The 25,093-nt window shown below is 34.4% G+C and overlaps 1 protein-coding gene across 1 annotated transcript; it reads left to right on the top strand.

Moving 5' to 3' along the window:
• The first annotated feature begins 2,358 nt into the window (after positions 1 to 2,358).
• On the top strand, positions 2,359 to 3,202 carry LOC113338410 (pleckstrin homology domain-containing protein 1-like). The gene has a single exon (XM_026583847.1). The coding sequence runs from the start codon at positions 2,508 to 2,510 to the stop codon at positions 2,931 to 2,933; it is 426 nt and encodes a 141-aa protein (XP_026439632.1). The 5' UTR covers positions 2,359 to 2,507; the 3' UTR covers positions 2,934 to 3,202.
• Positions 3,203 to 25,093: the final 21,891 nt, after the last annotated feature.

The raw sequence follows: 25,093 nt of genomic DNA, 5'->3' as shown, positions 1-25,093 counted from the left end.
ACGGATATTCTTCCATTGACAGGCCTATCATTCATTAACAACGACGTAATCACCCCAGTCTTCTCAGAATCATTAAAAACTCTTGAATTCGATTTCACAAGTTTAATTCCTTTGTGTAGAACCAAATTCATCATAACCAATCTTCGATTCAACAAAAGTAGTTCAAATTTGTTTACCTAATTCTTCTCTGAGATCTTCACAGCAAACCCTCATCAGATTTTGCTTATTTCATAACAACAACTTAATCATCTCATCTTCTTCTCAAAGTCCATACACACCCGTATCTTAGCCATTTCCATCAAACCCATATTAATTATGTCATCAATTTTCGCTTCTCAGATCTAATTCTTGTTGCAGCGGCACTCAAGTGAAAGTGGGGAAGAATAAGAAGTTGGCTTCTCTGATTTCTGATTTCGACCTAATTAAATCCCATTCAAGTCAACCTTCGAATCTTCATATGTCTTCTATCCCTTCTTCCTAGTCCTTTCCTCATTCACTGATGGTGGTGGTGGCTGACTGACTTAGAGATGGTGAAGAAGAAGTAAGAAGAAGGAAAAAGATCGATATAAGATATGATCGAGAGTAAAGTGAAGTAAATACCTAGCATCAACGACTAAGATTCATGGAAAATCAAAGGCTAGGATTAAACAGGTACTTTGGTCCGATACATTCCGGGAATTTTAGCAAAACCGGTACCGGTACCCTTTATATTACCGGTTCTTGATTCTAGTCCCATTCCTTGTACCATATTCTCCGGGGTTCTGGTTCAGTTCATGTGCATCCTTACTTGTAATAACTTGAATTCCACCATAAAACTTGCCTTAGCAATACATGTGAAATAAATATACTATTCCGTTTATAAGTTTCAGAAAAGTAATCCAGTTGACCAACTTTAGAACCATCCGTATAAAGAAATAATAATAAATAAAAGTTTTGTATATATCATTGACGAATCCTCCACCTCATCGATTTTACTTTTTTTTGCTCTAAAAAAAAGCTCATATCTTATTTATTCATAACGAAAAGAGGATCACAAAAGGTCAAGTCATAGCATCAGTGAACAAAATACAAAAAATAACGCCAAACAAATAAATTGAAACCAGAAAGATCAAATAATCGTTACAACATCTGTTTTTTTATTTGAAATGGTTTTTAGAGTAATTTCTAAATAACTAAATTGAAGGATCCCTCATCATTTTTACCAATATGTTTAAAACATTGCTAGCACAATTGTTAGTGTCTGAATTATTATCTCGACTATGATATATGGCGCCCAAGTTTCTGCACCCACTGCACCCAGTGTTACGTGGCGATCCAACTGTTAGTACTCTTTTTTTTCACGACTAAATCTTATTTGTAAGTTCTTCTATCCTCTTTTTATATCTTTGCTCTGTTATTTTAATTAGTCTCTCCATTGATTTTGATAACGATGATGACCTATTTTGACGAAAAACATTAACTAACACGGTTGTAAGAGCTATGATCAAAACTCAGAATTTTTTTTTTTTGGTTTGTGATGAATGTTACACTTGTAATCACTCAAGTTTTATGGATGAACGACATTTGGTAGTTCTATCAAAAAAAAAAAAAAAAAATCTCAGAGGACAAAAAAAAAATAGAACTAAGAGCTGAACTTTTGATTATGTGGTTGTTTGGCGGACAATCTTTCTGTAAAGTATGATCTCCAACTTTCAATCCTCACTCAGACCAATACTATAGACAATTACTTTGATCATTATCACTGATTCATTGAACATTTGATTGGATACTTCAAAAATTATCAATTAAGAAATAAAGAGTCCATGTTTTTACAAATCCTTAATGTGAATTTGATGGTGATAAAATATCTCCACAGGTAGTACTTTGTATAGTTCTTCTTTCTATGATTTAACATACGAGTAATACTATCCGGAACATACAAAACGAAAATATATTAAAATTCAATTAATTTTTCTCATAGGGTTTTTAAAAAATTAACAGAAATATTTTTGAATTTAGAAGTTAATGGAGAAAATTATCCAACTCAACGCCACGTAATATTAAATGCATTGGGTGCACTTAAATCGGGTGCCAAATATCATTTTCGTTATTATCTTTAATATAACTTTTGCCTCCCCGGTCAACGGATCCTACTATTTTTGTCAAGTTGTTATATATATGGCGTTCGGATGTGTTTGTTTTTCTTTGCTGCAGAAAGTATGGCTTGGGGCACATGCCACCGAAGTGTTAATGAGATCTTTGCTGCAGTGCAGATAGCCTGTGTGGCTGTGTTCGTAATGTCTCAATCCGGTCGACCTTAGCCGTCGGTATATCGATCTGGATATATATAGAGATTCCAGTTCGGATCCGTGGAGCCCACAAAACAGTAAAGGGCACACAACCACTACCACCACAACGTGGCTCCAGAGACTGAAACTGATTATTCTTTTTCTTTTCTCCTTTCTAGAGAAAGAAAAGATCGAATCGGGAGAAAGTAATTAGGGTTTTTAGTCGGGGGGAAAGAAAGAATGGCAAGTCTATGGAGATATGCAATGGGATCAACACAAACTCAGAAAGAAGATTATGGCGGTGTTGAATATTGGAGTAATCCAGAAAGAACAGGTTGGTTGACAAAACAAGGTGAATATATTAAAACATGGCGTCGTCGTTGGTTTATATTGAAACAAGGGAAATTGTTTTGGTTTAAAGAATCATTGGTGAATAGTTCTTCAATACCTAGAGGTGTTATACCTGTTGGTACTTGTTTAACTGTTAAAGGTGCTGAAGATGTTTTGAATAAACAATTTGCTTTTGAATTATCAACTAATAAGGAAACTATGTATTTTATTGCTGATTCTGAGAAAGAAAAAGAAGAATGGATTAATTCTATTGGGAGATCAATTGTTCAACATTCTAGATCTGTTACTGATTCTGAAGTTGTTGATTATCAATAGTAAATCTATAATTAGTTGAACTAATTTCAAATTTCAAGAATCAGAGGCTGGATTGCGGTGTTCGATCCTTATCTCTCTAGGTGAGCGAGCTTCAATATTTAATGAATTTTATGTGTATATCAGTTTATGATCGTTTTTTTCTTCTGTAATTTGGTATTTGTGGAAATAAATTTGAATTTAGTAATTATCAAGATCTTAATTGATTATGTATTGTATTGTATTGTATGTTATTCATCGTAACAGTTTGCTCCTTTTGCTTTGGTTTGACATTTAAGGTAAGCTTTTGAATTTCGTCTTTGTTGATATAGGTGTTTTGATCTTCTTTTAGTAGAAATATTTTTCTTTTTTGCCTTATTTGTGGAGATTGAGGATATTTTTAGGGCTCTTTGAAGTTCCCGAACTCTTATTACTTTGAACCATATTTCGTTACTGATGAATTAGGAATGCAAATAGCTGTGAAGCTCAAATTGGGTGACTGAATAGTTTTAGTTCTGTTACCACTTACGAGCTGTGTTTTGTGGTATGTTTTTGTTTAGTTGTTACTAGGAATAGAACTTAATAAGACTTTGATTTGCATAATTAAGTACTGATGGTATTTAAATAAATATGAATTTAGTAATTGTCAGATTCTAATTGATTAAGTATTGTATTGTATGTTTTTTTCAATAGTAAGAATTTGTTCCTTTTGCTTAGGTTTGATTTTTAAGTTTTTGAATTTCATGTTTGCTGATACAGGTATTTTGGTCTTCTTTAGTAGATTTTTTTTTTCCTGCCTCATTTGTGGAGATTGGTGGTACTCCTTAGTAGCCTTGAAGTTTTCCAACTCTATTACTTTGAACCGTATTTCGTTTCTGATGAATTAGGAATACAAATTTTTGTGAAGCTCAAATGTAGTGACTGAATTGTTTTAGTTCTGGTACTATTTAGGAGGGCTGTGTCTCTGTCAATTGGTTCAGTTCTTACTCGGGAAAGAACATAATAAGACTTTAGTATGTGTAATCATGTACCTTTATTGACCTTCTGTGTGATTCTGAACATAGCATCTCAACAGTTACTTGCTTGCATTGTTCTTTCCCGAATATTACCTGATAGAAACATAATGTATGTGTCTTTAGCAGTTAATTGGGTTATGGATAGGATGGTACGGTTGTAATAGAAGCCTACGTGATACGGCATAGTTCAAATCTTATTATAATCATGCTGAAGTGTAAGATACTATGGTAAGGATGGCAAGGAGCTGCATTTCATACTGAGTGAACTGTCTTACTGCATAATTGGTAATTCTCATGGGTATTCTTGTTGTACGGTATGTTAATACCAGGGATTATTCTATTGGAGCTAGGCGCCCTAGGCGCATGAGTCGCCCAAGGGGCGCCTAGATGATAAAACGGCCTAGGCGCAAAAATGTGAACAATTTTTTTTTTTAATATTATTGTTTTCCTGGGCGCCTTGGGCGCTAGGCGGGGTGAGGCAAAGGCCTTGTCACCTAGCGCCTAACACAACATAGATGTATGGATTTGTATCATGTTTAGTTCTAAGAGATGATGGTCTTAACATTTCCTCATTAGAGCGTATTATAAACTAGGGTATATAAATAAAAGTTTGAGATTACTCTGTCAATCTATGGAATTCTTCTTCTATGGTGTTAAATCACTTACTACATATTCTTGAAGAGTGAATCAATTAGTAGCGCAAGTATTAGAGTTACTACATATTCTTGAAGAGTGAATCAATTAGTAGTGCAAGTATTAGAGTCCCTGCAAGAGGATTGATGTACTGATATGTTATATTTATGAATATTAATTAACTTGTTTATGTAGAAGGGGCTGGTCTTTTGTTCCATGGAACTTTATTTTTCCTCCTCGTGTGTTTCCTATTTCATAGGTGTAATTCTGCTTGCATATAAGCTTTCAAAAGAAACAGATTCAGACTTCACGGTGGAATATTAAATGGTTTATTTCATACGCACCGTGTTTGTTTTATCTCATTCAGGTTTATCTTAAATTTTAATTTCAATTATCAAGGTTATATCTGTGAACATTAGGTGGTTAATTTCATATCAGAACTTGTTGGTTTTTCAACTTCTTTTAGTTGCTTTTTTGACTAGATAAATGTTGCCGTTATGGTTTACTAATAGCAGCAGATTTGGAATGTGAAGTAATTACTGTTCAACTTTGTAGTCTGAATGTGTCTGAATTTTCAATTCTGAAAAATGTACTTGGTACCAATCTTTATACCTTTTGTTACCGACTTATTGTTGCTAAAGTGATGAAGGAGTTCCGATGAGAACAAACTATGTGATTGTTGTGGTTTGCATATGATCCATTTCGGATGTTACTACATAACCGGTTGATTTTTACGTTAATCTCCCAGTGGGATGAAAAGAAGATTGGCATTTTTTTAATGTGGCTCTCCTATTAAGCAAAATTGTCAGGGACCTATAATATCAGCCCAACTTAAAATCTGGATTGAATTGAAAATCTTTCATCAATCCAAAATCAGCATGTAACCCGCTGTTAGCCGGTATGACCTAAAGCTAAAAGTTCGTTAACAAAGGCTAAAAACTGTCTAAAACGGTAGTAGAAAAGAAAACTCAGCAACAGTGGACATGTTCAATTATTCACAAAACACAACCATAAAAACATAGGAAACACTCCCAACTTAACATCATTATAACCATGTTCAATTATTCACAAAACACAACCATAAAAACATAGGAAACACTCACTAACTTAACATCATTATAACCGCCGGATCTTAATCTCAACGAGACGAAAAGAAGATTGGCACTTAATGCCACCCAACCCAAAATATGTCACTTGACTTGAAACCGCATAAAATTGAATATCTTCGATCACATTCGGACCGTTTCTCGGTGAAAGAAACTGAAAGGAGAGAGAAACTAAAGTAATTTGAAATTATTGACGACAAACCAAACGGTTACAACTGAGGGCTAATTATATCCTGACACTGGACACAGTCTGATACAACGGATTGTTAACAAAAAATAGAAAAAGTTATTACAATGACACTCCTATCACACTACAATATAGTTACACTCCCCTTCAAGATGAGCACGACACAAGTACATCAGCTTGTTAGCCAAAGTAGAGAAAAGAGATGACACTAAGCCCTTGGTGAAGAGATTAGCCACTTGAAGATGAGAAGGAACAAAAACAATGTGAACAAAAGAAGCTGTCACCAAATCTCTAATAAAGTGGTAGTCTATCCCAATGTGTTTAGTCCTTGCATAAAAAATGGGATTACTGGCTAAGCTGACAGCAGACATATTGCCACAGTTTAGAGTAAAAGGAGTAGTCATTGAGATACCCAATTCAGTAAGAAGAAAAGATATCCACAACATTTCAGCAGAAGCAATTGCCATGGATTTGTACTCAGCTTCAGCAGAAGACCAGGAGACAAGTGAATGACCAAGAAAGACACAAAACTCAGAGGTGCATCTCCTTGTATCAGGGCAACCACCCAATCTGAGTCACAGTAAGCTGATATTGAACTAAAATCACCCGAAGACAGAGTAATACCAGATCTCAGAGTACCTTTCAAGTATCTAAGGATCCTTTTAGCAAGTAGAAAATGATCTTCAGTTGGTTTATGCATAAACTGTGGTACATAATTGACAGAGAAGGAGATGTCTGGTCTAGTCATAATAAGGTATAATAAACCACCCACCAGGATTCTGTAAGCAGTAACATCAGATAAGAGAATACCCTAATGTGCAGAAACACTACGACCCTTAGCAACTGGAGTCTTATAGGGCTTGCACTGCAGCATATCAAACTTATTAAGAAGTTCCAAAGTATATTTCTTCTGAGTTAGCAAGACTTTAGACTCAGTTGGGTGAAAACAAGATTTTATGCCCAAGAAATAATGCAGAGTACCCAAGTCCTTCATTAGATAAGAAGTCTGAAGAAAAGTAATCAAGGACTCCAGTAAAGACGTAGAAGAGCCCATAAGAATTATATCATCTACATATAACAGTAGAATCATCATATCCTGATTGAGTGTATAAAGAAACATTGAATGATCACAAGATGACCTTGTGAAACCAAATTCTTCTAGAGGAGTACAAAAGCTCTCAAACCAAGCTCTTGGAGCTTGTTTGAGTCCATATATACAATGACCTCTTGTTAGAGCATTGCTCAGTTGAACCCACCAAGCGTTGGTATGTCAAGTTTGGTTGTCATATTTTAGTGAATCAAAACTCATGTTAAGAGTCGCTTGATTATGTACTAGAGTCAACTTCGTATAGATTAGCTTGAAAGTATTAGGATATGAGACATTACAAGTATTGCGAAGTCTTGAAGACGTGAAGAAGCAAGGAGCTACAACGACAACAATCATCCTTCCACTTGAGGTTATTGATATTTGACTTGAACTGTTTCATTCCCTAACGTATCTTTCAAGTCGTGCATATTGAAAACATAACTACGAAGCGTATTTGAACTCTAGATAGACATAGTATTAAGGAATACAATACGAGGTTTATTGCTTAACCATTAAACTTTGTAGATAAGACATTGCCATAATCATTTGAATGCTATTGTGATTATGTATGGGTATGAGGTTAGAATTTCATCCTAGGGAACAATGTTTACATGTGTTCTAAGGAAGTAAGTTCATAAACTTGTTTGTGGACCGAAAAGGAAATCGCCAGGTGTTATTGGTTTTGTTATTCATTGCATATCTTATGAACAACCAATATGTGTGATAGAGTATAACCGCTCAGAACTTGTTGTGTTCTTGGTAAAACTATTCACAAAGGCCTGACTTATGTAATGGTATAACTTTTATTAGTAAAACCGATCTTAAGTAATCACATGTGGTATGATCGTATTTTGTATGTCTGACCAATTAAAAGGAAAGGGGGAACCGATCCTTGTAAGGGGTGCAGTACATCAAAGGGAACCGATCCTTGTACGGGGTTCAGCAAGGTTTATAGCAGAAAGGGGAACCGGTCCTATGGACATGTGCAACACGTTTTTAGGCAAAGGGGAACCGATCCTATGGACATGTGCAACACATATAAGTTAGATACCATATATATGTGGGGAACCGATCCTAGTACCTAGTCAACCGAATTTTTGGAAAGCTAGTGTGACTATGCACAATACTCACATGGAGGTAGAACCGAAACTTGTTTTGGTAGAACCGTAAACCCATGATTGTGATTGAATGTTGGTTTGATCAATCACATAGTTCTTGAAAGTCATATGAACCAATTCTAAACTTGTTTGGAAGTGTGGCAAATCGGTTTCAAGGTTGTAGGTGTGAAAGAGAACTTACAAAGTTAAGATGTCGACAAATTTTGAACACGTGCTGTGAATGTTTATTTCTTTAATTGTTCAAAGATATTCCTTAACGGATAAGGGAAGAGAATCCCAGATCGAAACATAAGTAAGTTAAGAATCTTTTAATTAAGGTTATTAATTTCATTTTGTAGGGAAATTACAGAATTAGTAATGTGCATTTACTAATTAGATTTTCCGAGAGTTTTCGATCGTTATTTTTGGACAGAGTATTTCCAGGAATTATGGAAACCGAATTTGTGCTTTAATGAATATCTTGAGAATATTTTCGGTTTTGGAAATTCCTTGGTGTCCAAACTTCCTTGTCCATAAATACTTGAAGTTTGCCTTTCTAGCAAACTAATCCTTCGTAACAACAGATTTACTCTTTTGTTGTTGTTACTGGTGTAACCGCCTATTCGGAGAGGAGAGGAACCTAATTAGGCGAAATCTCTTACGACCGCTCAGTTTAAAGTCTTCTTTAGGATTGAGAAGCTGTAGCGTGACCCATTGGTGGGAAACTAGATAATTGCGGTTTATCTTTTGTTTTCGATTGATTTGATTGACTAATAGTGGTTGAAATCTGATTGCACCTATTTTTTTTATTCTTGAGAATCTTCTCTTATGATATAAGATTCACTCAAACTAGTTCATAATTTCGACAGGGATCTTTAGACTGTTGTTAGTTCTAAATACGATCTTGTGGTAATCCATTGTTAACAGACTCCGGTCTGTGCATGATTAATCACAAGAGATTCAAGTGATTGTGTGCAGTTTCTTGTTGAATATTTAAAAAGATTTGAAGACAAAGAAGATATTGAAGATCTAACTTGGGTTTTATAATCTTTGGTGTGCACAATACTTGTTTCGGTAAAAGAGGATCCAATTAATAATCAGTTTATCCTTGTGGTATGTTGGATTGATTAATTGAGTAAATCGGCATCAACACGATTCTTAGGATTAAAGGTGTTGTTGGCTTAATCTTAATCGATTACCTTTGGGTGATTGAATATAAGATAGATCTAAGGACCTTACGAAGGAGTTTATGTTGAGATAAACGGAAGAGCCTTTGTCCGACTCATATCACTTGGTTGAATAGAGGTAATACCAAACAGATTTGTTGTTCCCTTATTATTTGGAATATGAACCAAAGGAATTGTTCCAAGTACGTGACTTATTTATAAGTTGGAGGCGTGGTAATGCAGAAGGAACTAGGTGAACTATAAGGTTAGTTACTTGGTCTCAACTATTCGAAGTTAGTGTAATTTTGTGTAGTGGCTTAATCCTGAGAGTATTCAATTCTGAACTAGGTCCCGGGGTTTTTCTGCATTTGCGGTTTCCTCGTTAACAAAACCTTGCTGTGTCATTTACTTTTATATTCCACATTATAATTGTTTTATTATAATTAAAGTAAATTACACAAACGTTAATTCCTATTTACTTGATAAGCAATCCTATTGTGTTTGGTTAATTACGAACCTTTGTATCAAGTAAACATACTTCGTTGGTGTATTGTCTCGATCTCGTATCCATAGACAATCACACGAAGTGTGAACCGATTAGTTGTATTGTTTCGACTCAGTCCATAGACAATCACTTTCGGAGAAAGGACTTATAGGTAGGAAAAGTTTTAGCTTGAGGTATATTTGGGTACCCTCGCCTTTTCAATTGGTATCAGAGCAGACAAACACGAAAAGGTCTAACAATCTGTGTTTGGTGCGATCCAACCTTAAAAATTGAATCTAATGTCTGATTCAGTTAACGTTGAGCAAGAATATGATATACTTCTTAAAGAAAGTTTGTTTTCAAAAACTGATAAACAGGTATGTACTGTAAGTTCACTAGTGGAACACAACAATATTAACCATGATGGGTTAATTAGAAAACAAACTGATGTGGCAAAGAAGTCAGGTTCAGATGTCTATAATGAGATCAAGTTTTTTAGAAAGCTAGCTGAAAAATATAATCTAAAGGATAATACCTATTATCCATCTGCCGAAAAGATCGTCAGAGATTTCTTGATTCATGAAGGTGCTGAATCTAAAGGTCTTGAATCTTCTCAATCCAAAGGAGTTATATTAGTTAAAACAAGATATGTGATTCTAACCTGAAGAATCTCTTGACTAATATACAACATTGTGATACCTCTCACAAGGATCATGATGGATGGATTTCTAGGGATAATCTTTTGACTAATATCCGGTCAAAATCAATGATCATCAATTGTGACAATGATTATCTCTCAGAAGGTTGTAATAATCAACTCTTACACACAAAGGGGAATGATTTCAGATCATGCTGTTTTGTAGTTAATCAACTGTCTAAGATTGGATCCAGGAAACAATCTCATCAAATGATGATGTCATATTCCAAAAAATTCCTGGGTCGATACAAGAGTTCAGTTTATCACATGACTCAAAAAACTTCATGTCACAATTATGATCATCAAGATGATTACTCTGTTAAATCAGATTACTCCTGTTGTGACACAGTGAAAGAAGTTTATTCTTGGAAGAGTCTCAAAAATATAGATATTCAGAAACATCGTGGTGGATCTTATTTCACAAATTCTGAGCTATCAATAGCTCACACCAACGACTGATGTTGGTTTATAGAATTTCCATTGATATCCTCGATTCAAATAAAAAGGGAAATTCTTAAAAAGAGCACAAGAATTTGAAAAACATATTTTAGATTCCAGTATATTTAAAGTATTTATACTTTGAGTATATTTCTATCCTTGGGAAATCCCTGACCAAAGTTTTTGGAAAATTCTTCATGATCTTTTGGTCATACTGGTTCGGAAATACTCGTGTTGTTTCCAAGAGTATATTTTCGCAAATAAGATACCATAATTCGGTATTTCATTTTTGGAAATCAAGTTTGAATTATTATATAAACCATCTTTTGGACCGATACTCTTGTCTGCGGTCAAAGATGGGTGAGAATACTATTGATATTGAATCTCAACTACGAAAACTTGAAACCTTTCCTGTTGAATTCAAGCGTTACTTCTCTGAGGAACCTAAAAGGAGTCATATCTCTCTTGAGCTTATGTTTGCGTTAATGGGAAATTTTGAAGTTACTCGTGAACTTTTGGAAACAACAGTAGTGAATGAAAAACTACTTGAATCAAACATCTTGAAGTCGATTGTGGAATTGAATATTCTGAAGCAAAGACTCAATCATCTAAAAGAAAAGAGAAAATCCAAGAATCAAAAAACCGAAGAATCTTCGGTAAATAATTAGAAGTCTTCTAAAGATTAAGTTATTTGTTGTAATACTTAATCTAGTTTAATAGACACCAATTTTTGATTTCTTTCATTGATTGTATTGGTCTATTATGAATAAAATTATTTGATTAGTAATTTTTCTTGTGATAGTTTTCGGTTTACGTAGCCTTTGCTTAATTTATTTTATCTTATTTCTATGTATGTTTATGGGATGTTTGATTTCGGTTTTACTACCTTAATATTCGATTTCATATATTGTGAACCCTTATGGTTTGGGTGACTTTTTGATTTAGCGGGATTAAGTTCTAGCCCTAGTAGGTAGGCTTTATCAAAGGATCATGAGAGGTTCTGATAGAAACAATATGTGAAAAAGCCACAATATGTTGAATCGGTTTTGGTTTAGCATAAAAGCATATGTGTTTCGACGGTTTTCAAATTTTGCTTGCAATTGTTAAAACCGGTTTTCAACCTTTCTCTGGTAAAGGTTGAGGTGTGTTGTTATTCTTTTTGTTTATGCATAAGGATGACACGTGGTGATATTTCGATATCAATTCTCCCTGGACGAAGATGCTATCATATTGGAGAAGTGGATACGAAATTTGAGGTAACAATCTTGTTAGTTAATTGTTTTCCTGTTTAAGAAAAGCCTTAGTTTATATTATCACTAGTGAAAAATCAAAATAAAAAGTCTTCCAGAAAAAGCCTTATAACCACTAAAAAGGACTGTGGCTGGGGGCCAAAAATTTGTAGTCTTATTTCTCAAAACGACTACTCCTGGGAGTCCAAGAATTCATTCAGAAACGACTATTTTAGCAGTCTTTCGATACTACTGGTAGAAGCAGCCATTTATATGGACATATCATGAAAAAAATGAAATTGATTAAGTTAAAACAGAAGCTGATTCAGCTGAATCACAATTAAATTAATTTTTACTTCAAAATTGTATTAATCAGAAAAATAAATTGAATTTGTATTAGAAAGTGCTAAACGGTTTACAATTTTGACTATCTAATATAATTTCCAAATCTCAGAACCTCAAGTACTAAAATTTATGTTCCCACTAAAAGATTAACAACCAGAAAGCTGCAACACTAAGTTGAAGGGAAGACTTCACCATTTATTCCTTCAATCACTGACATACCAGCTCTAATCAGGTTCATTACCCATCAAGCTCAAGCCTGTGTTTGTTCGAAAGATGTTAGTCAACGTTCATGTTGTCATCCCACTCGGGCATGTTAGCCTGTAATACATGATGAAGGCATGAGAGACAACATAAACAAATCAATCTCACCATTTACAAAAATCCAACAAGTTCAAAACAAGAACATAGCCAAAAACACAGAAACAGTAGAGATAACCAAAATAATTGGCAGCACATAAATGACAACTTCAAAGTAAACTAAAAGATTTCAGATGAACAAGCCAGAAGAATGATACCTTGCGAAGAGAAACTAAACTAATCAAACCAAGGGAACTGACAACAAACATGAAATTCACCAATGAAATTTCCAAATCCAGACATGATTATGGTCATCAAAAGGGATACAAATATACGGTTAATAATGTGGCAATTATTGTATTACACTGCCAAGACAAGTAAACAACAAGAAGTTATATATCTTAAATGTTAACATTAGAATCATGTGCACATTAACATCAAAAAGCAGAAACAAATTTACATAGGTTTAATGATCGATTAACTATACTATTATTATCCCAAGAGCAGCCACACATTTTAATTATCGTATCCATGTATCAGGTACCCATTATCCCAGGAGCAGCCACACATTTTAGTTATCGTACCCATGTATCAGGTACCCTTGACTTAATTAACAAACATTATTATAAACTCGCAGTTCAAGTGAAACTTGGGTATGCATTGCTTTATTATACATGGCTAATGAAAAAGGGGGAGACTGTTAGAGCATTGCTCGGTTGAACCCACCAAGTGTTGGTATGTCAAGTTTGGTTGTCATATTTTAGTGAATCAAAACTCATGTTAAGAGTCGCTTGATTATGTACTTGATAGACGCATTTATGTGTCTAATATAGCTCATTTGTATATATTGTTAGTACTCGATATTGTACTTATTCGGTTATTTTATGTATTTGTAGGTGTTTTTGGAAGAATAAGGCTTTATGGCGAAATTGGCTAAAAATGCGGCATTTGGACCTCCGTTGATAATTACCAGAAGCACCCCAGAAGTATGTTGGAGACACCCAAAAATACCCCGGAGGAACCCCGAAAAAGTGCGGAAAATGCCCCAGAGAAATCACTATACGGACCCTCGATTTTGGATAAGGGGTAACCTAATTACTAAGGGGTGACCTATTTCCAGGCAGCTGCTAAAGGGAGAACAGCACAGGATAAGGGCACCCACCTTCTTCACGTTTTGAATTGGAAAATTGGAGAGAAGTTCACTGGCAGATTGATAATTGAATTTTGATGGAGTTTTAACGAGATTCAATCGCCGAAATCAGTTGGGCTGGACTTGGATGGACTAAACAGGCCTAGTACAATCGATTGGAACCAACCAATTGGGTTGGAATGGCCGAGAGAGGGTTTCAAAGTTTCCAACAGAGAGACGTGTTCTCTGTTGGGTTTTTAGAATATTTTTGAGAGATTTCTGGAGGACTTTGACGCTGGATTAACATGTACATGGTCCTATTCAAGATTATGGAAGAGTTTGGTAGCTATTTTATAGCCAACAACACGTGAAAAAGCTCAACAGAAGCGATTATCGTTTCAACTGCATGAGAAGAAGAAAAAGAATAATCGCATATTTAGTCGAGATTTATGGATCTGTTGGGCTATATAAGTGTTGGTTTACATCAAAGAAAAGTTGGGGAAAATCTGAGGAGGGAGTTTAGAGTCGATGAGAGCCTAGGAGAAGCAATTATAGAGGAGACAGCGCTGCTGCTGCTGCTGCCATTAAAGCTTCTGAAGAACACGAAGAACAGACTCGCAGAATCCGTCGTTCTTCAGCAGACTTATTTTCAATACCACTGTTGTTGTTTCACAACAGTAGATAGTTATCGTTTACAGCAGTCTTAAATTACCATACTCTTTTGTAACAGTGACCCCTTTGTAACGGTGACGCTGTAACACTTTCACAGCGTTACAATTTCCTGTTTCATCTTATACATCAATAAAAACACCTATTTTAGCCATGAATTTATCTTGTGAGTGTGTTTTTGGGATGAGGAGCTAAACCCCTTAGCCAAGGCGACGGAGGAAGCCATTGGTCCTTATTTATGGTATCATTCTAACTTTATTATTTATTTGCAATATTATTACATGATTATTTGCATGGAATTTTTATTGGAAAATTGATTTTTATTGAATAATTGTGATTCATTTTGATGGAGCATGCTTAGTTTAAGACTCTTGATGTTTCATGCTTGGTGTTTACATTTATTACTTCAAAAATCTACAAAAGGCATAATATTAGAATCACTCTAAAAGAAAAATTGCATGAATATTAATTATTAGAATTTATCAAATAATGGATCAATGGTGGAATCCAAGTCTTGGTGTTTTTCTCTAAAGGTTTGAACTATTTTATTTATTTGCGTGTTTAATTTAAATCTAGAAAAATTGTTTTCTTCACAAGTCTGATACGAATCCGTTTTACCACTTCAACTACAATCACTTTTGATAAACCATCAGTACTAGAGTCAACTTCGTATAGGTTAGATTGAAAGTGTTAGGATATGAGACATTACAAGTATTGCGAAGTATTGAAGATGTGAAGAAGCAAGGAGCTCAACAACAACAATCATCCTTCCACTTGAGGTTAGTGATATTTGACTTAACTGTTTCATTCCCGAACGTATCTTTCAAGTCATGCACATTGAAAACATAACTGTGAAGCATATTTAAACTCTAAATAGACATAATATTAAGGAATACAATACGAGGTTTATTTCTTAACCATTAAACTTTGTAGATAAGACATCGCCATAATCATTTGAATGCTATTGTGATTATGTATGGGTATGAGGTGAGGATTTCATCCTAGGGAACAATGTTTACATGTGTTCTAAGGAAGTAAGTTCATAAACTTGTTTGTGGACCGAAAAGGAAATTGCCAGGTGTTATTGGTTTTGTTATTCATTGCATATCTTATGAACAACCAATATGTGTGATAGAGTATATCCGCTCACAACTTGTTGTGTTCTTGGTAGAACTATTCACAAAGGCCTGACTTATGTAATGGTATAAATTTTATTAGTAAAACCGATCTTAAATAATCACATGTGGTATGATCAGATTTTGTATGTCTGACCAATTAAAAGGAAAGAGGGAACCGATCCTTGTAAGGGGTGCAGTACATCAAAAGGAACCGATCCTTGTATTGGGTGCAGCAAGGTTTATAGCAGAAAGGGGAACCGATCATATGGACATGTGCAACACGTTTTTAGGCAAAGGGGGACCGTTCCTATGGACATGTGCAACACATATAAGTTAGATACCATATATATGTGGGGAACCGATCCTAGTACCTAGTCAACCGAATTTTTGGAAAGCTAGTGTGACTATGCACAATGCTTACATGGAGGTAGAACCGAAACTTGTTTTAGTAGAACCGTAAACCCATGATTGTGATTGAATGTTGGTTTGATCAATCACATAGTTCTTGAAAGTCGGATGAACCAATTCTAAACTTGTTTGGAAGTGTGGCAAATCGGTTTCAAGGTTGTAATTGTGAAAGAGAACTTACAAAGTTAAGATGTCGACAAACTTTGAACGCGTGCTGTGAATGTTTATTTCTTTAATTGTTCAAAGATATTCCTTAACGGCTAAGGGAAGAGAATCCCAGATCGAAACATAAGTAAGTTAAGAATCTTTTAATTAAGGTTATTAATTTCATTTTGTAGGGAAATTACAGAATTATTAATGTGCATTTACTAATTAGATTTTCCGAGAAATTTCGATCGTTATTTTTGGACAAAGCATTTCCAGGAATTATGGAAACCAAATTTGTGTTTTAATGAATATCTTGAGAATATTTCGGTTTTGGAAATTCCTTGGTGTCCAAACTTCCTTGTCTATAAATACTTGAAGTTTGCCTTTCTAGCAAACTAATCCTTCGTAACAACAGATTTACTCTTTTGTTGTTGTTACTGGTGTAGCCGCCTATTGGGAGAGGAGAGTAAACTAATTAGGTGAAATCTCTTACGACCGCTCAGTTTAAAGTCTTCTTTGGGATTGAGAAGCTGTAGCGTGACCCATTGGTGGGAAACTAGATAATTGCGGTTTATCTTTTGTTTTCGATTGATTTGATTGACTAACGGTGGTTGAAATCTGATTGCACCTGGTTAGTTTATTCTTGAGAATCTTCTCTTCTGATATAAGATTCACTCAAACTAGTTCAGAGTTTCGACGGGGATCTTTAGACTGTTGTTAGTTCTAAATACGAACTTGTGATAATCCATTGTTAACAGACTCCGGTCTGTGCGTGATTGATCACAAGAGATTCAAGTGATTGTGCGCGGGTTCTTATTGAAGATTTAAGAAGATTTGAAGAAAAAAAAGATATTGAAGATCTGACTTGGGTTTTATAATCTTTGGTGTGCACAATACTTGTTTCGGTAAAAGAGGATCCAATTAATAATCGGTTTATCGTTGTGGTAGATTGGATTGATTAATTGAGTAAATCGGCATCAACACGATTCTTCGAATTAAAGGTGTTGTTGGCTTAATCTTAACCGATAACCTTTGGGTGATTGAATATAAGATAGATCTAAGGACCCGACGAAGGAGTTTATGTTGAGATAAACGGAAGAGCCTTTGTCCGACTCATATCACTTGGTTGAATAAAGTTGATACCAAACATATTTGTTGTTCCTTTACTGTTTGGAAGACGAACCAAAGGAATTGTTCCAAGTACGTGACTTATTTATAAGTTGGAGGCGTGAGAATACAGAAAGAATTAGGTGAACTATAGGGTTAGTTACTTGGTCTCAACTATACGAAGTTAGTGTAATTTTGTGTAGCGGCTTAATCCTGAGAGTATTCAATTCTGGACTAGGTCCCAGGGTTTTTCTGCATTTGCGGTTTCGTCGTTAACAAAATCTTTCTGTGTCATTTACTTTTATATTCCGCATTATAATTATTTTATTATAAGTAAAGTAAATTACACAAACGTTAATTCCTATTTACTTGATAAGAAATCCTATTATGTTTGGTTAAGTCTCAACCTTTGTATCAAGTAAACATACTTCGTTTTTGTATTGTCTCGATATCGTATCCATAGACGATTACACGAAGTGTGAAACAATTTGTTGTATTGTCTCGGCTCAGTCCATAGACAATCACTTTTAGATAAAGGACTTATAGGTAGGAATTTTTTTAGCTTGAGGTATATTTGGGTACCCTCGCCTTTTCATTTCTTCAATCTGCAAATATGTGTTGTTTTTTTTGGGTCCACAAAACCCATTGGTTGTTGCATATAAAGTGCTTCTTTTAAATTTCCATGAAGAAAAGCATTTGAAACATCAAGTTGCTCAATAAGCCATTTACTTGCTAGCGCAATAGATAAAACACATCTCACTATAGTCATCTTCACAACAGGGATGAAAGTTTCACTGAAGTCAATACCATCCAATTGATTGTAACCCTTTGCAACTAGTCTAGCCTTGAATCTATCCACTTTGCCATCAGATAATAATTTTACCATATAAACCTACTTGCACTCCAACACATTTAAAAAAGAGTCATAAGGAATGAGATCCAAAGTACCATCGGCAATCAATGCTCTAAATTCTTCTAACATAACATGAATCCACCTAGGATCCTTACAAGCTGTCTTGTAGGTTTTAGGTTCAACAAAAAAAGCAACAACAGAAATAATAGGACACTTAGTAGCCAAATGAGACGCAAAGTCAGATGGAAGTGGTTTAGGTTTAGAGATTTCATCTCTAGCTCTGGGCATAATAATAGAAGTGGGAACATGAGCTTGAGCTGAAATAGAAGCATCTTAAGGAGGAGCTGAAGAAATGACTGTTTCCGGAAGTGGAAGAGATGCAGATGCAAGTAAAGTAGATGATGGAGAAGCGGGGGATATGAAAGATCAGACTCTGAAGTAGAGTGTAAACTACTTGGAATAGTAGGTGGCAAAGAAAATGCAGGTGAGGAAGATACATGACAAGATGAAGTGGTAGTAGAATGCATATCAGCAAATGGGAATACATGCTCATCAAAAATGACATGAACTGAAATACAAACCTTATGATTAATAAGATCATGACATTTGTATCCCTTGTGAACAAGACTATAACCAAGAAACATACATGTAGGACCCTCAAGCTCGTCAACGCTATTAGACTAGTCAAGCGACATATTAGCCGATAATAACAATATTAGTTCAACTCGAACGCTACTTAATAGAAATTAATCTAACAACGATCTAGATACTAAACTAGTATCATTGGATAGGTCTCGAAAACTTACGTGGAATTGACTACTCGAACGTGTCATGCGGACATCAGACGAAGAAGATATCTGTTATATTAGGTAAATGGTAAAATGGTCATTTCGCATTAAAGTGTTATCAAGGCAACCGACTTTTATTCGCAGGGAAGCCTCCGTGGATAACTCAAAAACAAATCGATAAGTTTGAGAATTTCCATTTCTCCTTCATTCTTATCTCGTTCTTTCTCTTTCATCTTCCTCTCTTACTCTGTTCTTCTTCTCCGTTCTTCACCTGCTGGTGAATTCAGTAAATAAAACAGAGCGTTCGTGATTAAAACCAGTACTGTAAGATCAAAGAATATATAATAGTAGTGGTGTTGACTCACAGGAGTGATTCAGTCTCAGAGGAAAAGAGAATCACAAAGAATAAACTTAGGGTTTCTGTGAAATGGAATTGAAGGAGGATTTACATATAAAACTGAAGAATAACAGATGGTTTTGTTTCTGTGAAGACTTTAAAAAGAAATCAATAGTTCAACTAAATTTTGATAAAGATCTGAGAAGAATTAGGGTTTGTTAGAATAGTCGTGGAGGATGAAATTGAGAGTTTAGAGAAATGATTTGGAGGTGGGTTCGACGTGAATTAGGTTTTAGGTTGAAGAATACTTGAAGATTTACGGTTAGGGTTTTTATTGAAGTTTGAAGTTGTTAATTATAACTTGGGATTCATGTTGATGTTCTGAGTTAAGTGAAGAAGAAATTGGATGCAATTGCCAGAGTAACACATATTTGAGGTAATTGTTCTTATTTCATAATTGGTATAATTTTGTATTGAACTGAGATTGATGTGATTATGTATTTAGAATTGAATTGAATTGATAGTGTTGATGTATGAAACCGTAATTAGGAAGTTAAATCTGGAATTAATGATGAGACAGTGGAGGGTCGGAGATGGTGAATATGAAGTTGAATTATGCATTGTAGAATTGAACTAAGATGGGTTGATGTAGATTATTGTCTAGTTGCAGTTGTGAGAATTGGAATTGCAGGTTATGAGTTTTGGGTTTTATGTATGCTAACTGAACAATTTTAGTATGAATGAGTTGGTGGTGCAAGTGAAGTAAGATGGAGGTAAGATCTAGTACTGAATTTGAGGTTTAGATGAATGCTATTTGTACCAGGAATGTGTTGTAGCCACAGTTAATGATGATGTAAGACAAAACTGAAAAGGTAAATTGATTTTGTTGTGAATGTATGGATAGTTAAGAGATTGTTTTTGAGACAGGATTTAGCTAAGGGGTAATGAAGGTTGTTTGTAATTACAGTTATAGGTGATGTTGTTTGTGTTGGCTCTGAACTGTGGATAACAGGTGGTGACAGTTGAAGATGGTTGAATTGGTAGTGCTGATGGGTTGAATAGAAAGGTGATATAATGGTGGTGTTACATGTTCTGTTTGAAGTTAGTTTGAATGTATGAAATGAATATAGATGAATGAATGTGAATGAGTGTTGTGATGCTGAGAAGGATGGTGTCGAGTGTTTACTGAGTTGATATGATCTCAAAATGATGTAAGAGTTGAGTGTATTGAAGTTGATATTGTGGTGGATTGGTTTTGAATGTAGTATCAGATTGTATGTAGCTGTTGAAGGTGGTAATAACACTGTTGGTGCTGAGATGGTGGTGCAGGTGATGGTTCTGTAGTTGTTTGTGAGTTGTAAGAAATTGTTATTGTTATAGATATGGCTTGTTGGCAGTCTCTATGAAGGCTTGCATCTGCTACCTGAAGGTAAGCTGAATTTGTATTTGAGAATGAATTATGAAGTTTAATTATAAACGAATGAAGCGATATTGTAATATTTATAAGCATTAGAGTTGAAGTGAAACTGAAACTGAAGTTGTTACATACCCTTAGTCATCCCAGTTAGTCTAGCCGACTCATCTGAACCAGTATTAGTGACTGATTTAACACAGTCTTGATTCGTTTGACCAGACTAGACTTTGACTTTGACCTGGACTTAGACGTTGACTGTTCGATTGACCGTTAGAGACTGTTAGTTGACTCAGGTGGTCTGGACCATAGCTTAATGGGATGGATACTTGGACTTGGGACTAGTTTTACTAGTTTGATGATTTGGACCTCTTATGGTCCGAATTAGCTTTCGGTTCCTTCTACAATGTTGTAGATATTCATAAGACTTATTTATTGGACTATAGAACCAACCTAATTGAATTAGTAAACATTAGATGTACTAAAAATAGATAATAAAAAGGTGTAGAACCATAAATGGGCTTAGAGCCATTATATAAACTTGTATGATTCTTGTGTGAGCCATTGTGGCTAGATTCTTAGAGTTATTGTGTGATTAACAATTAGTATTAACAACGATCGATTCAAAGGATGAATCGGTGGATCGTGGATCTCGAGGTAGGAGTGTCTTGTCATTAAAAGAGGTGGGAATACATTTGACTCTTTTGTAACCATTGTTGTTTCTTTTACAAAAGTCTTTGTTTAATAAACTCATGCAATGTTAGTTTATGCATTCCATTTTTTGTTTAAATTACATTATGATAGTTTTGTTGATTATGTTGGTCATTCCACGATTTGGAAAGGACCTGTAATGTTTTGTTGTCAATATGAACTGTTATGGGAAATGAGAATTTCCACGTATGGTATATAGGATACTCTCCTTCACATTTATACCTACATGTATTCAACTTGTATTGCTTAGAGTGGGTCATCATGGTCTTGGTGATATCAATAACTAATGAGTGTGGTTAGCACGAATATTATACATTGTTTGAAGAAGGAGTTTGTCCATATACATGTTTGTTTATTTCAGTGACTTGGTCACTTTTTAATGTTTGGGAAAACATTATTGTTTTCCAAATATAGCCATGATTACTTGAAAGTTAATTGTTATTCCTACTGGGCACCCCTTTTAAGGATGATGTGCTCACTCATTCCAACTTTCAGTATCAGAGACAGATCAGAGTTGCGCAACGAAAGCTTCGAGGAGTTGAGTCCATTAGTTGGTTAACTTCGGTTATGTTTATTATGTTGCGTATTGTATTTGTTAACCAAATGACTATTGTATATGTATCGTCTGAGAGGAATTCTTGTATATCTGTTTCAGAGCAGGGTTAGTTTTGGATTTGAGAGAAGTTCGTGTATTTATATATTTCTGAGCGGGGCTAGTTTTGGGTTAAGTTTTGTAGAAGATTCCTTAATTGAATTTTTAAGTAAATGATTAGATTCTTAGTGCCTTTTTTTAGTTAATCTCTTGGATTAGTCCGCTGCTAGCTTAGGGGGCGCTACAGTGTTGGTATCAGAGCTCACTATTAGATCCTAAATGGGAAACAATAGATAATAACCAGTGCCAGATATACTAATAGAATAGTTTAGAACTGGGTTGGGTATGTGAGATAAATCTTAATCACTAAAAACAATCAAGAACTAAAATATTTTTGAATTGATTTGTTTGATTAATTCAGCATGATGATTGCTTATTTCTTGTTTTGTGTGTATATCCTTATGAAGTAAAAATTGTAGGTTGAAACCAGATACTTTATTGTTTAGAAATTTCAAATAGAAAACTAGAGATTTGTTAGTCTTATTGAAATGAAATTTAATTAATCTAGCACTGGAGAATAGTGAGGTTGGAAATTCTGGTGTGTTGTGTTGTCTTTGTTCGTAGGAAACCATCGTCGGGTCTTGCTAACCTGGACAGGCCAACTACAAGCATGGATTACTATTCATATTAGGAAGACTTGCTTCTGTTAGTGAACAAATATATCCCAATTTTTATTTAGAAACTAATAGAGTACCTTTTCCTATAATTAGAGCCGTTAATCTATTAAAGTAGAGTTAAAGCTAAATTGCAAAAGTAGTTAAGATAATAGTTCAACCATTAAAATTAGTTATAATAGATAATAATAAGATCACTAATAATCATAACGATAAAAATAATTTGGATCAAGTAGCTACGCAAAATTATTAGTAATTATCCACGGTCAAATTTGTAGATTGATTAAAAAAATTATTATTAGAAATACATTCTTTTGCTTTGAAACCAGATAGATAATACAAGACTTATTATTAGACCTAAAAACGTGCGAATAGTTTGCATAAAATAGAAAGACTAAATTTCTTAATAATCTTATACTTAAATTATTTTAGTTCAATAACTGATTTAGTATATCATTAGAAATTAAACAAATACACATGAAGTAGTAATGATATTTGGATTCTTAGTACAACAATAGACTTGAAAGAAAATAAATTCGTATATTAATAAGATACTTTAGATTAAACACTATTAGAATACATTATAATTTTATACAGATTCAAATTGAAATAATATTAAGTTACCAACGCTAATATCTACTAAGATATATATATATATATATATATAGTATACAGACTCGATATGATTAGGTAAAATCAATTATAGTAATCTGTACGTGAATGTAATATTATACTTAAGAAATTAAGATTCAGTGTACCGACGGGACTATAAAAAAACCTATAAAGATAATAATAAATATATGGAAAATAGTAACACTGCCGATGATAGTATTTCAATAGCTATGCTAATAGCAAATTTAAAGTAGATAATATTTGGAAAACTTATAAATTGTATAATAGTAAAGTTAAAATATCAGATATTATAGATTTACGTGAAATCAAATTTGGAATTAGTTATATGGATAAATTACATCAAATGAATAAATTATTATATACTAGATTATAAATTTTAGCTCAGAGAACTTAAACATACTTATCTGTTGGAATCAAATTTACCATAGTGAACTTAGAGACAATCCTTATGAAATAGGAAAGCTAGTTTATTGAACTTAGAGCTACAAATTTTAGATATTAATTGTAGAAAGCCATCTAGGTTTATGTTTTATTATGTTGTTTGCGCTAAGACAAGAGACGGGATTATTCTATAAGGTGGGATTTTTGAAGACCTTAAGGGTGGTTCGATTTTCGAGGACTAAAATGAATAAGGTGGGGAGAATGTAGGACCCTCAAGCTCGTCAACACTATTAGACTAGTCAAGCGACATATTAGCCGATAATAACGATATTAGTTCAACTCGAACGCTACTTAATAGAAATTAATCTAACAACGATCTAGATATGAAACTAGTATCCTTGGATAGGTATCGAAAACTTACTTGGAATGGACTACTCGAACGTGTCATGCGGACATCGGACGAAGAAGATATCTGTTATATTAGGTAAAGGGTAAAATGGTCATTTCGTATTAAAGTGTTATCAAGGCAACCGGATTTTCTTCTCAAGGCAGCCTCCGAGGATAACTCAAAAACAAATCGATAAGTTTGAGAATTTCTATTTCTCTTTCATTCTTATCTCGTTCTTTCTCTTTCCTCTTCCTCTCTTACTCTATTCTTCTTCTCTGTTCTGCACCTGCTGGTGAATTCAGTAAATAAAACAGAGAGTTCGTGATTAAAACCAGTACTGTAAGATCAAAGAATATATAATAGTAGTGGTGTTGACTCACGGGAGTGATTCAGTCTCAGAGGAAAAGAGAATCACAAAGAATAAACTTAGGGTTTCTGTGAGATGAAATTGAAGGAGGATTTGCGTATAAAACTGAAGAATAACGGATGGGTTTGTTTATGTGAAGACTTTAAAAAGAAATCAAATTTTCAATTAAAGTTTGATGAAGATCTGAGAAGAATTAGGGTTTGTTAGAAGAGTCGGGGAGGATGAAATTGAGAGTTTAGAGAACTGATTTGGAGGTGGGTTCGACGTGAATTAGGGTTTAGGTTGAAGAATACTTGAAGATTTACAGTTAGGGTTTTGATTGAATCTGAGATTGAAGTTTGAAGCTGTTAATTAGAACTTGGGGTTCATGTTGATGTTCTGAGTTAAGTGAAGAAGAAATTGAATGCAATTGCCAGAGTAACACATATTTGAGGTAATTGTTCCGATTTCATAGTTGGTATAATTTTGTATTGAACTGAGATTGTTGTGATTATGTATTTAGAATTGAATTGATGGTGTTGATGTATGAAACCGTAATTAGGAAGTTAAATCTGGAATTAATGATGAGACAGTGGAGGGTCGGAGATGGTGAATATGAAGTTGAATTATGGATTGTGGAATTGAACTGAGATGGGTTGATGTAGATTATTGTCTAGTTGCAATTGTGAGAATTGGAATTGCAGGTTATG

Source organism: Papaver somniferum, unplaced genomic scaffold, assembly GCF_003573695.1.
Source record: "Papaver somniferum cultivar HN1 unplaced genomic scaffold, ASM357369v1 unplaced-scaffold_19, whole genome shotgun sequence".
In the NCBI taxonomy this organism is placed as follows: Eukaryota; Viridiplantae; Streptophyta; class Magnoliopsida; order Ranunculales; family Papaveraceae; genus Papaver; species Papaver somniferum.
Note: the sequence above shows the minus strand (reverse complement) of the source record. Positions and strands in the feature narration are given on the sequence as shown.

What these genes read in the sequence shown, in the direction of transcription:
- LOC113338410 (XM_026583847.1), top strand. Translation starts at nt 2,508, where the DNA reads ATGGCAAGTCTATGGAGATATGCAATGGGATCAACACAAACTCAGAAA.